The 13,806-nt window shown below is 38.9% G+C and overlaps 1 protein-coding gene across 13 annotated transcripts in view; it reads left to right on the forward strand.

Annotated features, from left to right (window-relative positions):
* The window catches only part of LOC125238886 (phosphatidylinositol 4-phosphate 5-kinase type-1 alpha), a 112,853-nt gene that overhangs the window by 60,849 nt on the left and 38,198 nt on the right, over positions 1-13,806 (forward strand). For 10 of the 13 annotated variants that reach the window (XM_048146367.1, XM_048146370.1, XM_048146368.1 and 7 more), the window contains 6 exons: positions 722-874; positions 2,077-2,232; positions 2,917-3,059; positions 5,050-5,091; positions 10,016-10,108; positions 11,213-11,345. In XM_048146367.1, coding sequence (XP_048002324.1) covers positions 722-874; positions 2,077-2,232; positions 2,917-3,059; positions 5,050-5,091; positions 10,016-10,108; positions 11,213-11,345 — 720 coding nt within the window. The remainder of the gene's footprint in view (positions 1-721; positions 875-2,076; positions 2,233-2,916; positions 3,060-5,049; positions 5,092-10,015; positions 10,109-11,212; positions 11,346-13,806) is intronic. The other 3 variants (XM_048146363.1, XM_048146364.1, XM_048146366.1) reach the window with 1 other exon arrangement.

Raw genomic sequence — 13,806 nt, forward strand, 5'->3', positions numbered from 1 at the left:
ATCCAGCTATCTGACTAATCTATCCATCTGTCTTACCAATCTATCCAGCTATTTGACTAATCTATCTATCCTGACAAAGATATCCACCTTTTTGACCAATCTATCCATCTATCTTACCAATCTATCCAGCTATTCGATTAATCTATCTATCGTGATAAAGATCCTATCTATCTGACCAATCTATCCATCTATCTTTCCAACCCGCTGCCGGGATACTATTTGAACCTCGACCGGGTATGATTTATACACCTGACCTGGTATCCGACCAATATATCCATCTATCTGACCAAAATATCCACTTTTATGACCAATCTATCCATCTATCTGACCAAACTGTTCATATATCTGACTAAAATATCCATCTATCTGACCAATCTATTCAGATAACTGACCAATTTATCTTTCAATCTGCCAAACATATCCATCTATCTGACCAACTTATCCATGTTTCAATTCAATCTATCCACCATCTTAGTAAGGTATTCATTTTATTTCATATTAAATGGCAGACTGTACCCTTTACATAACTTTGTACATTTTTTTTTAGTTTGAATAGGTAGACGTTTGACTACGATCACACCTGATGGTAAGTGATGATGCGGTCAACGGTGGAGCACGCTTACCTATGAGATATATTTGGCGACCGTGACATGACATGATTCTTCATTCAATGTAATATATATACTAATAATTATTAAAAACAGTCTATTTCTGTCTACAGAACCCCCGCACGTTACTACCAAAGTTCTTCGGTCTATACTGCTACCAGTGCAACAGCAAAAACGTGCGGCTTGTCGCCATGAACAATATACTGCCTTCCGCCGTCAAACTGCACCAGAAATACGATCTTAAAGGCTCCACGTATAAGAGAAAGGTGAGTTAATAAATAAATAATAAAATGAATAAAACTATTTTATTTCAGATAAAAATCCATAGCTGTTAGGTTAGGAACATATACATTTAACTTATAAAATAGTGTTAGTGGAGTTACAAACTAATTTTAAAACCTAGATATTTATTTATTTTGCTACAACATGGAGTTTTGTCCAGTGCTGTAACAGAGGGGAGTCCCAACTATCCGACAACGCCATCATGATACTATCAGTACTGCCTCGCCAGCGGCTTAGTAAAAAGGCAACCCGCTTGATAGCCGCAAAACCGTCGACTTGTGCCTCCGCAAATATGCCGGATGCACTACAGTGACGAGGCAGTCCCATCAGCATCCAACATACAAGAACAAGATAATCTAAATGTAAATAAGAGCAGTTCCCGATAACTTTGTACATAGCCACGTCAGCAAATTTTAATTGATCCTATTTTGTTACCAACATTTAGTGATATAAGTCGACTTTCATATATACAGGACTAGCTCTTGCCCGCGGTTTCCCTCGCGTTAGAGACAAAAAGTAGCCTATGTCACTCTCCATCACTTCACGTCAATTTGTCGCTCTGTTTTGCCGTGAAAGACGGACAAACAAACAGACACACACACTTATAATATTAGTATGGATAATTGTTATAATTAAGAAAATATAGATAATAGAGAACCTTAATAACCAAGTAAAACTTACTTAAATCTCAATTCATGAAATAAATCTTGTTAACAAAAAAGGAATAATAAAAACAAATTTAACTTTTTCCTTAATTTTTGTACAAACTTTTCGAGAACTGCTGATAAAGATAAATAAGTACTATACTACCAGCCTTAGCGTCTGTTTCAGACGATTCGCTTTTCTCTTTAATTCTAAAATTGCGGAAAGCTTCATACAAACTTCCGTCCCCCATTTTAAGTAATTGGGGGGGGGGGGGGGGGGGTTCAGAAAGAGTCGAAAAGCCTATGTCACTCTCCATCCCACTGTCCACTTAACCCTTCGAGTTCCAAGCATCTATATGTATTAACTTACATTTTACTGACATCATAATTATGATGTCGCTGGGACTCGAAGGGTTAAAAAATCACGTCAATTTGTCGCGTTTTGCTGTGAAAAACGGACAAACAAACAGACGCACACGCTTTCCCATTTATAATATTAAGTATGGATGAAAACATTATCTAACTTATTATTTTGCCCACAGGCCAGTAAATCGGAACGGCAGAAAGGCTCCCGCGCTACATACAAGGATTTAGACTTTATGGAACACCACACCGAGGGCATTTTCCTGGAGGCCGAGACTTACAACGCGCTTATAAAGACTATGCAGAGAGATTGCAGAGTGCTAGAGAGTTTTAAGGTAATCATCCTCCTCCATCCATGCGTTATCTTGGGGAGACTGGGATCTGCTTTTACATTTCTTCTTTTCTTCTGTGACAATTTGATATGTTTTCTCTGAAGAAGAACGACGTATTATTAAGCTATAATAATAATATATTGAAATTAATTTCCATAGAGTACCATATAGTATATACAATCGTGATATAATTCAGAGCTTTTCAGTCGAGTACCTACCACGTTTAGGCCTTTGCGAATGTTCGCATTTGGCCGAATTGTTCGGCAATGTAACCGAACTATTCGGCCGAATACGAACATTCGCAAAGTTGCCGAATATGCCGAATACCGAATATTTGACGACCGGTCTGGCTCAGTCGGTAGTGACCCTGCCTGCTGAGCCGCGGTCCTGGGTTCGAATCCCGGTAAGGGCATTTATTTGTGTAATGAGCACAGATATTTGTTCCTGAGTTATGGATGTTTTCTATGTATATAAGTATGTATTTATCTATTTAAGTATGTATATCGTCGCTTAGCACCCATAGTACAAGCTTTGCTTAGTTTGGGGCTAAGTTGATCTGTGTAAGGTGTCCCCAATATTTTTTTTTATTTTTTTTTTATTTATTTACCGAATATTCGGCCCATCTCTAATATACATACTACACCACAGTGATGAAAAATTTAAACATAACATCTTTGACATTCACAGATCATGGATTATTCCCTCCTAGTGGGTATCCACAATCTGGACGAGGCGCAACGGGAGAAGACGGAAGCTCGGACCCGGACGGAATCCGGACAGAGCGAGGGCGAAGAGGACGGCAACAAGAAATCCGGACTCAACCGGACGAGGTGAGGCTAGCGGCCGAGGCCCACCTCGGACCGGACAATGGCGATAAAATACATGGTGGTCGCGAGGAACCCGCATAACTTGAACCACGCGTTTCTGAGGCCAAAAGAAAGAAAAAATGTTGAATTTGAAATTTTTTCCTCAAAAACAAATTTTTTTTGTGTTGTTTTTTACTTTTTTGGACGTATTATCACATAAAAAGTAAATTTTCTCCATAATGTTGGCAATTAAAATGAGTTTCTTAATTTATTTTTCTAATAACCACATTTTTTTTAAGTTTTTCTTGTCACATTTTGACATCTATCAATGACTATGTTCCACAATTGCGCATCAGCGCCGTTAAGAAGACCTTTTGTAACGAGTAACAATACCTACGGAAATGTTTTTTTTTATTGGCAATAACTCTGAAACTAGACGAAATCTAGAAAAGTTTATATGACATTCTAGTCTTAAAATGTGACCAAGAATACGCTTTTAAACTTATTTGGGTTCCTCGCGAGCACCTTGTATATGAAAGAGGCGCGTTCCTACGCACACAGTCTAAGCTCGTGTAGGCGAACGCGTACCGTGCTTGTGTGAGTGAGATATGACAGGTCGACTGGTCGCATTATGCGAGAGCACTGGGCGGCACTTCCAGCGGGGAGCGGGAGTGGCCATACTGTACGGTAGTACTCTTTATTATACTGTGCTCCTAGTGGGTATCCACAACCTGGACGAGGCGCAACGAGAGAAAACGGAGGCTCGGTTCGGACGGAATCCGCACGAAGCGCTTTGCTTATTCTTTTCTTATGCGCACTGCCAAGGAGTGGAATTCCTTGCCGGAGCGGCTATATTTCCGAGCTCATATAACCCGGCAACCTTCAAATCAAGAGTGAACAGGCATCTTCTGGGCGAGCTCACTCCATCGTAGGCCATGTCTTTGCCTTTGGCTAGTCTGTGGTCAAGAGTAAGCCCATTTATAAAAAAAAAGAGCGACGGCGAAGAGGACGGCAACAAGAAATCCGGACTCAACCGGACGATGAGGCTGAGCCTATAAAATGTTTAATTTTGCCATAGATGAAAAATATAAGAAGATCATACCATCCCATACATTAAAATGCGACCGCTTAAGAACGCGCATACACTACACCACACATAGATGGCGCCACAAAAAAAAATGTCTTGTAGCTTTCGATTATACTTGTAGATGGCGTTAAGTGTCACTTTTGACATAGATTTATTTCTCGAAAATGACACTTAACGTCAATCTACAAGTAATCTATGGGAACAAGGCATTTTTTTGTGGCGCCATCTATGTGTGGTGTAGTGTATACGCGTTCTTAGGCGGTCGCATTTTAAGGTATGGGATGGTATGTTTTTCTTCTATTTAATCTATGATTCTGCAGAAGTAAAAAACTTTCAGAAATTTTATCAAGCAATTTTATGACATTTTTGTGTATTGTGCTTAAATGCGCACATATTTTATTATGTAATTAATGTAATTATATTTTTATCTGCACATTATGTTTACTTATGTATTACATATTTAAAAAAAATCTACAATCCACATATCATAACATACGACATAGGTAGTAAAAGTAAGAAATGCCTTAAATTACAATGTGATTGCCGGCCGAGGCGACGTCGAGGCCTTAAAACATGCGATTTGAGACTTTTAATTTACTGCCTAACGGCTCAGCCACGACATTGGTTTAAGCGCAACAGCGGTGAGCGGCAGCCATACATTGGAGCGAGACACAGCGATGGGACTTTTCATCCGCATGGCTGCCGCTCACCGCTGTCGCGCTTAGACCAATGTCGTGGCCGAGCCGTTAGACCAATGTCGTGTCTGGGCCGTAAGTCTAATTTTTTTATGCCCGCCGAAAGCTGCTGAAAGTTGATGATTACCGACCGGAGGGCAGAAAAAGTATTTTATAATGTAAATATAAGTAAATATATAATTTATTTTGATTATTTAGGGTGGCGGCATTATTGTTTATATAATAATTTCAGATGCGAGAACGAAGACTTCAAGGCACAAGTGAAACGGACACAGTACGAAATATTTGTATATTTCATGTATAACGCATATGTTAGCTACTAATATTTGTCGACATCGATAGATTTATAATAAACTAGCTATTGCCCGCGGCTTCGCTCACGTTAAATCACTGGAAGAAATCCCTCAAAGGGATAAGTTCGCCTTTGTACTGTTCTTTACTGTTATTACTGTATTTTTTCTTATTAATTGTACAATAAAGAGTTTACTACCACTACTACTACTTAAATTCGAAAATTCCGGAATGCTCCATACAATATTCCACCCCCCATTTTAGCGAAGTGGGGGGGTTAGAAAGAGACAAAAACCGCCTATGTCACTCTCCACCCCTTCAACTATCTACACTTAAAAAAGCACGTCAATTTGTCGCTCCGTTTTGCCGTGAAAGAAGGACAAACAAACAGACACACACACTTTCCCATTTATAATATTAGTATGAATAAAAAAAATTATGGTAGCAAGAAGTCCCACAAAACAACAAAAATTAAAATAATTGTAATATTTCTAATGTCTAAAAATCTGTTTTATGTTTTTGATTTTTTTTTATTGAGAGATCAGATTTCTTATTTTGTACAAGAAGTTAGAGTTTTTTTTATCAATCTCTTTTTTCTAATAATATTCGATGAGCCATTTTAACACAAAAACACCACTTAGTTATCCTGTCCTCAAGGGCAGCTATCTTATATTCAAATATACAGATTTCACACAGCCGATACCTGGCCCACAAATAAATACATAATACACAAATATACGTAATCTATCATACATACATACAACATACAATCACGCCTGTATCCCGTGAAGGGACTCATGTTTCAGTGCCACTCTTGGCAAATAAGGGGTTGAAAGAAAACGAAACTGTGACATTGCAGTGACAGGTTGCCAGCCTCTCGCCTACGCCACAATTTAACCCATATCCCACAGTCGCCTTCTACGACACCCACGAGAAGAAAGGGGTGGTGAAATTCTTAACCCGTCACCACACGGGCACGGGTAATCTATCAATGTCGACATAACTAATGCGTACTAACATAGCCTTGACAGTGTGTTCGTCCGATCCTAACAAACCGTATATAGGACAAATAATGCATTATACCGTTATATCCACAGAAAACTATCGCAATATCTTATGCAACTGATACATAATCAGAGTATTGAGAGTTGTCAAATAGTATTTTATGCAACCGGCGTTTAAGTGAGGTCAAAAAAGACGAGTGGCGTGGGTAACAATTTGAGGCGAAGCCGAAATTTGTTGCCACGAGTATTTTTTGACTCAGTTAAACACCGTTGCATACAATACTTTTTCTACGACCATGCACTTATTTTTTAATAGTTTTCTAGAATAACTTTCGTGAAATTCACAGTTTCCCGTATTTTGACAAAGGCAAAGACGTGGCCTACGATGGAGTGAGCTCGCCCAGAAGATGCCACCCTTGATTTTTTAACATTAGTCATTTCAACTAGTTAGTTTGCAATGCGAAGGTTTTCTGTGGACTATGACTTAATTAATAAGAAATTATAGTAACCAAATAGCATGTATAATTCCCGATTTAAGGTAGCATTCGGATCCCAGCAGTCGCGACTCGGCAGCCGCTGCCCAGCAGCCGCGACCGGGTTGCGCCGCACCGCTTTGTAGGGATTTATAGTGCGGCGCGACCCGGTCGCGGCTGCTGGGCAGCGGCTGCCGGGTCGCGACTGCTGGGATCCGAATGCTACCTTAACAATACATAGATCGATAGATGCACGGTCCTGCATTGTATCTTTGTATCTAAATAGTTTCAAATCTTTCTAACTTTCATGCAATACTACTTCCTTTACGTATACATATACTTCCTTTCAAATACACCCACTCGTTTTCTTATTCCAAATACCAAGGATTATTGATATAGGATTTACAATCTTCACACTAAGAATTGTACCTCCACTTTTTAGCGCCATCTATTAAATACTACATACATACATAAAAAAAAAATATAGGACATTGTTACACAGATTGACTGAGTCCCACGGTAAGCTCAAGAAGGCTTGTGTTGCAGGTACTCAGACAACGATATATATAATATATAAATACTTATATATATAGAAAACATCCATGACTCAGGAACAAATATCTGTGCTCATCACACAAATAAATGCCCTTACCGGGATTCGAACCCGGGACCGCGGCGTAGCAGGCAGGGTCACTACCGACTGCGCCAGACCGGCCGTCAAACTACATACATACAATCACGCCTGTATCCTATAAAGGGGTAGGCAGAACACATGAAACTACTAAAGCTTCAGTGCCACTCTTGGCAAATAAGGCGTTGAAAGAAAACGAAACTGTGGCATTGCAGTGACAGGTTGCCAGCCTCTCGCCTACACCACAATTCAACCCATATCACATAGTCGCCTTCTACGACACCCACGCGAAGAAAGGGGGTGGTGAAATTCTTAACCCGTCACCACACAGGCATATTAAATACTAAAATCAAAAATGTGTATTGACGTGATATCATGACATTAAAAGAAGCATGTAATTTGTTATTATAAAAAATAAAAACACAAAAATATTTGGGGAAAATATGATTTTGGCCACTTCCAGGCTGCGAAACAGCATCTATTGGGTTGGTAAGAAAATAATGAGCGATCGATTGAATTCCACATAAAATTTTTGAGAGAGTTCTAGAATCTTCTATGGTCGAAAGTATATAAAGGGCGAGTCGCACAGTTTCTCATCAGTCATTCACTAGCTGTCGCCGAGCTAATATAAGGAAGAAAATGGACGAATTAAAAGTGCATGTAAGGCATTGCTTACTATATGAATTTCAGTCTGGCCATTCAGCCGCCGAAGCAGTGCGTAATATATATCAGCGTGTTGCTCCTGAAGTTGTGTCTGAGGCCACGGCGAAACGATGGTTCCAGCGGTTTCGTAGTGGCGACTTTTCATTATCAGATCAACCTAAGTCTGGTCGACCGGTGAAGATTGATGTAGCCAAATTAAAAACCTTAATTGAAGGAGATCCGAGGCTAACGAGTCGTACTCTTGCTACCGAGTTAGGCTGCTCTCATGTCACCAAAGAAACACATTTACACGAGTTGGGAAAAAACTACAAATACAGTGTTTGGATACCGCACGAACTTGATAGAGATCAACTAAACCGCCGTGCCGATATCTGCATACAACTTTTGTCTTTTCGCCGCACATTCAACTGGTTGGACCATCTTATCACTGGAGATGAAAAATGGGTCTTATATATAAATCACACACGCAAACGTCAGTGGCTAGCTCCAAACGAAAAAGGAATAGAGGCACCAAAAACAGAGCCTCACCCGAAAAAAGTTATGCTGTCCGTTTGGTGGGATATTCATGGTATTATTCACTGGGAACTCCTACCAAGTGGAATGACTGTTGCCGCATCAGTATACTGTAATCAGCTTGAAAATTTAAACCAAAAAATTTGTAAGAATCGTCCACAGCATGCTAAAGTTTTTTTCTTACACGACAATGCTCGCCCACACATTGCAAAAGTGACTCGGCTAAAGCTATTGGAGCTAGGTTGGAAAGTGATACCTCATCCACCGTACTCTCCAGACTTGGCACCTACGGATTACGCATTGTTCAGATCGCTAAGCAATGCCTTGAATGAAAAAAAGTTCGATGATCAAGCCCATCTACGACAGTACATAGCTGAGTTTTTTGAATCTAAACCTAAGAACTTCTTCGCCGATGCTATTCATTCTTTACCAGAACGATGGAGACAAGTAGTAGATAACGAAGGCCGTTATATTTTTGATAAATGATTAAAATAATAAATTAAATAAAAATTACAATATTGGTTATGATTCGCTCATTACTTTCTTACCAACCCAATAGTTTTAAGCCTAAAAGGCCCATACGTTTCAGGGGTACGCTTTTTTGTATGGGCTTTGCCTGTTCCAGTATTATATGGTCCTTGCTTATACCATAAATAATTTATAGTAAAATTACGAAGTTGTAAATGGGTGAATCAACTTTTCTTTGCCAGCAAAATTTCGCATACTTCGACTACATGTGGTCAGAAAATTTAATTGGGATTTAGTCTAATTAATGTATACTTATTATATTAAAGACAAATATAGGTACTAGCTACGCAATACAACATGTAATTATAGGATTCCTATTTTATAACTTTGTTTCGAGCAGTGACCCAGTGGACATAGCTGTCCCTCACTTTTGAATGAAAAAAGTGTCTCTTCCACTGGGTCACATATTGTTTTAATTAAAAATAAATCGTTTTTAAATTTTTCCCTAATTGGTATACGTGAAATAAGGATCTTTATTCACGATGGTAAGGTTAAAAATCACAAAAGTAGACCTAATAATAAGTAAGGGTAATTCTTGCAAAAAGCAAGAAAAAGTTGATTCACCCAAATACTGATATCGTAGTTAGGTAAGTATATATATTTCTATTAGATTCCTGTATACTTATCTAGATTTCAAAAGTATGTATCGTTACTAAAGCGTAAATAGTTTGTCATGTGGTAAATAGTATGTTTTAGGTTATTACTATCTTTTCACTAACACTTCGCCAAAATATCAGAGGATAAATGTATAAGAGACGGCTTCACTCGCGTTAGAAATAGACAAAAAGTAGCCTCTGTCACTCTCCATCTCTTCAACTATCACCACTTAAAAAATCACGTCAATTCGTCGCTTCGTTTTGCCGTAAAAGACGGATAAACAAATAGACACACACACTTTCCCATTTATAATTTTCAGTAATGCAAAGAATCCTATTAAATTGAGTAGCAACTTGATAGCGCTACCGAAAACTCGCAAAGCGCCATCTATACTTGCTGAAACTAAGTTTACACAGCGCCACCTATCTGTTACCAATGGAACTACACAATACATACAGCGCCATCTATCCGCGACTGACGGAACTATTTTGTACGCAGGTCGATAAATAGGCAGAGACTAGTGGCGCACTCGACGGCTATGGAGAGCATTCAAGCGGAGAGCGAACCTATCGACGAAGAGGATGATGTACCGTGAGTATTCCTTATTCGAATTTAAACTGCCTTGAGTCATATTGTTTTTGTGAGAATAAAGATGGAGAGATTGGAGAGAATAGTAGAGAATCGAGCTGAGAGAAGAGCGTATTTAGACTATTGTATTGTATTTATTGTCTACATGTACAGTACAGTGATGCATCAAGTTACATGGTGTTGGGAATAATATCTAGAGATAGATAGTACATGGTATTTGGGGATGCACAGAAGGGCGAATGGCGTTCTTTTGTGTCGGAAGCCAAGACCCCTTTTGGGTCACTGAGCCAGTCAAAGAAAAAATGAGTACGTCGTTAAGCCTAAGTGTCCCATTTCCAAGCATGATACCCACGTGCCGTAAAGTTATGATTCTTCGTCGTAGCAACTTGAACTTGGTAGAATTACGTCTGAAAAATGTATAACACATTTTTAACGACATTGGCAACTGTCAAAGACGCCTGCATAACTTTCCCGTGTAGTTTTGTTATATGAGTTTCGGCTCAAAGCCAATGCTACCTGAATCAGGTCCTAATGAAATCAAAAAGTCCATTAGGCCGAAAGTACACTATCATATGTTTATCATATAAATATGATCACAGGTCTGTGGGCGAATCAACTTTTTGACCGACTCAAATCTGTCCGCACATTCTTAACATAGTTGTAAAATTACACCCTTAAATAATGAATTTTATTGGTATTTTTCACTTTCCCCTGTATATTAAAATATAACCCTAACTGTTAGATCCAATAAACTGAAACTTTGTTCATTAGAAGTTCGATTTCTTGGTAACTCCAGAGACATTTTGAGTAACGCCAGAGACACCAAAGATGTCGGTCAAAAAGTTGATTCGCCCCTGTATGCCTCCCTTTTTCTCCAACGTGAAGAAAAAGGACGGCATGTTGCCTATGATCGTATTTCTATGATAAACATATGATAGTGGACTATCGGCCTTAGGGTCCCCACACATCTCCCACGAGCGTAGCGTCGGGCCAACTGTATGGGAAAAGATGCCGCGTCGTAATATCAGGAGCTCGACAAAAATCAAAAAGGTAATTATGGTCTATATCCCGTTTGATATAAGTCAACGATTTTTTTATATTTTTCAGACCGGGCGGTATTCCAGCGAGGAACGCGCGCGGCGAACGTCTATTACTCTTCTTAGGCATCATTGACATCTTACAGTCGTACCGGCTTCGGAAGAAGCTAGAACACACGTGGAAAAGCATGATACACGACGGGGTGAGTGCGACTGAGACAGATATACTTTACAGCGAGAACGCGCGGCGAACGTCTACTACTCCTCTTAGGCATCATTGATATTCTGCAGCCGTACCGGTTTCGGAAAAAGCTAGAACACAGCTATGTAACTGTTTTGAGTGGCAAAGGCTATAGCCGGGTAAGCTAACAAAAAGTGCCCCTGGTGTTATTGGCCAATGTGTATATCCTATGTATTGGTCATAGTACTAGTTATTAATCTGTCAAGTTTTATGTCATAATTATTGACAGTTTTCGAGAAACGTCAGTTTAAAGTTTTTTTTACTTTCCTAAATATGAAATAAAACTATGGAAACGGATTAAATCGCGTATAATGAATTTAAAATACATCCCGACGTTTCGAACTCTTTACAGCGTTCGTGGTCAACGGGTGACTGAGGAAAAATTAAAATGTGCAAAAGCTACCCACTTACAAGAAAGCAAAGGTCTGCAGTCTCTGAACATGTCATGGATAAAGTCAATCATGCTATAAAGTTTGACAAGCCTCTGGTTCTCGCTAAGGAGAAGCGATATATACCCAGAATGTTGCGAGAGGCCATTGAGATCAAGAAATATCCAAACTTTAATAGAGAGGATGGCTTTACTTTACCACCGGCTTGGGATCCAGTAGTACATCTGATAATGGAACAAGCACGACGAAGGCTGTGAGGCATTTGTGTTGTATGGTGTTGGACATTTGCAGTTTGTTTCTTTGTCAATTTTGTGTAGATTAATTGGTTAATTATTTTTTAACAGAGTAATGGTAAAATTTTTTGAATATTGTATAACTAGCTTGATTAATAGTGTGTGAACCTGCCTTAGAAATCTATATTATTTGTGGTCATGGTTCGTTAATATTTCTTGTAAGTGGGTAGCTTTTGCACATTTTAATTTTTCCTCAGTCACCCGTTGACCACGAACGCTGTAAAGAGTTCGAAACGTCGGGATGTATTTTAAATTCATTATACGCGATTTAATCCGTTTCCATAGTTTTATTTCATGAGTAACTATCGCGGTAACCGAAGACAATATTTCCTAAATATCTTAAAAACTACTGATCCGATTCTTTTGTGATTAAAATATGTTGTTAATGGCTTGAAGAGGAATATATTTGCAGAAAACTAGACGTTTCTAGGTCAACAATAACTTGGTCATTTTTGATGTAAAATATTTCAAACTTTTTTTTTTGACACTTGTGAGTCAGCGACACCCACCATTTTTTTAACACTAATGCGACATCTCTTTCGTATAAAAATATATTTATTTCATGTCAATCGGTGTGGAGCAACATGGTGATTTTTTTTAATTTTGAATATACCGGCCTAGTACATCACCAAGGTATACCTACACGTATTACGAGTAGGGATGTACCGACTATTGATTTGGCCGACTAGGCCGACTACCGACTAGTCGGCGCTTGGGTGGCCGATTAGTCGGCCGACTAGTCGGCTAGTCGGCCAGAACATAATTTTCGATAAATTCACATTTTGAATGTCATTTTTGGTCCTTCGTTCGCGCTTTTCATGATTTTTTACAGATGTTCAAAGGTTCATGACAATATTTATATACATTTTCCATTTTTAACAACCGGCTTGGCTTAGTGGGTAGAGTAGTGATCCTGCCTATGAAGTCGATTCCTAGGTAGGAAATTTATTTCTGTGGTGATAACAGATATTTATTGTTTTGACAAAAAAAGGAATTACTAATAGCTACATAATACAACCATAATTTTCAGCTGGTAATTTAATTTTGTACTGTTTTTCTATCACTAATGAAGTGCCGACTAATCGGCCCTTTTTGCCGACTAGTCGCCGACTAATCGCCGACTACAAATGTGGCCGGATAGTCGGCTTTCCCGACTAGTCGGCGACTAGTCGGTACATCCCTAATTACGAGTATATTGTATATAAATCTTCATTATTCTACAGATTATTTAAGCGTACTTGTGGTACGTTACAAAGTTCATTCTAGGGATTGACTATCCTGAATCTACACTTCTACAGTAAAAGTCAATATAAAATAAAAATATTGTATTTTATTAATCAACATTACAAACTTAAAAATCTCTAGCTTAGTAAGCTGTTTAAAAGAAACTAATTAACTCAACAACTGTTACAAATGAATTTCCGACACAGTGCAATTAGTAAAAATAGCAACACCCCTAAGTGACCATCTTTCCATCTTTAGACCTTATTGTCCAAAGAGAATATATAATCACTACGTTATGTCAACGTCAATACCCAAGGGTGTACAAATGGTCAGCTAAATGTGTGGCCGACGGCAGTCTACTACAAAAATTGTATACCCACAGAACTAAATCAAGATAGAAGGAAAAAGTGTATCTACTTCGCGTGCGGAAAAGTTAAATAGCGAGCGACATTGTTCGCCGCGCAAGTCAGTCTGCTCGCGACCGCTGCCCGCGAGTGACATACAGTGAAAAATACAA

Source organism: Leguminivora glycinivorella, chromosome 24 (genome assembly GCF_023078275.1).
Source record: "Leguminivora glycinivorella isolate SPB_JAAS2020 chromosome 24, LegGlyc_1.1, whole genome shotgun sequence".
In the NCBI taxonomy this organism is placed as follows: domain Eukaryota; kingdom Metazoa; phylum Arthropoda; class Insecta; order Lepidoptera; family Tortricidae; genus Leguminivora; species Leguminivora glycinivorella.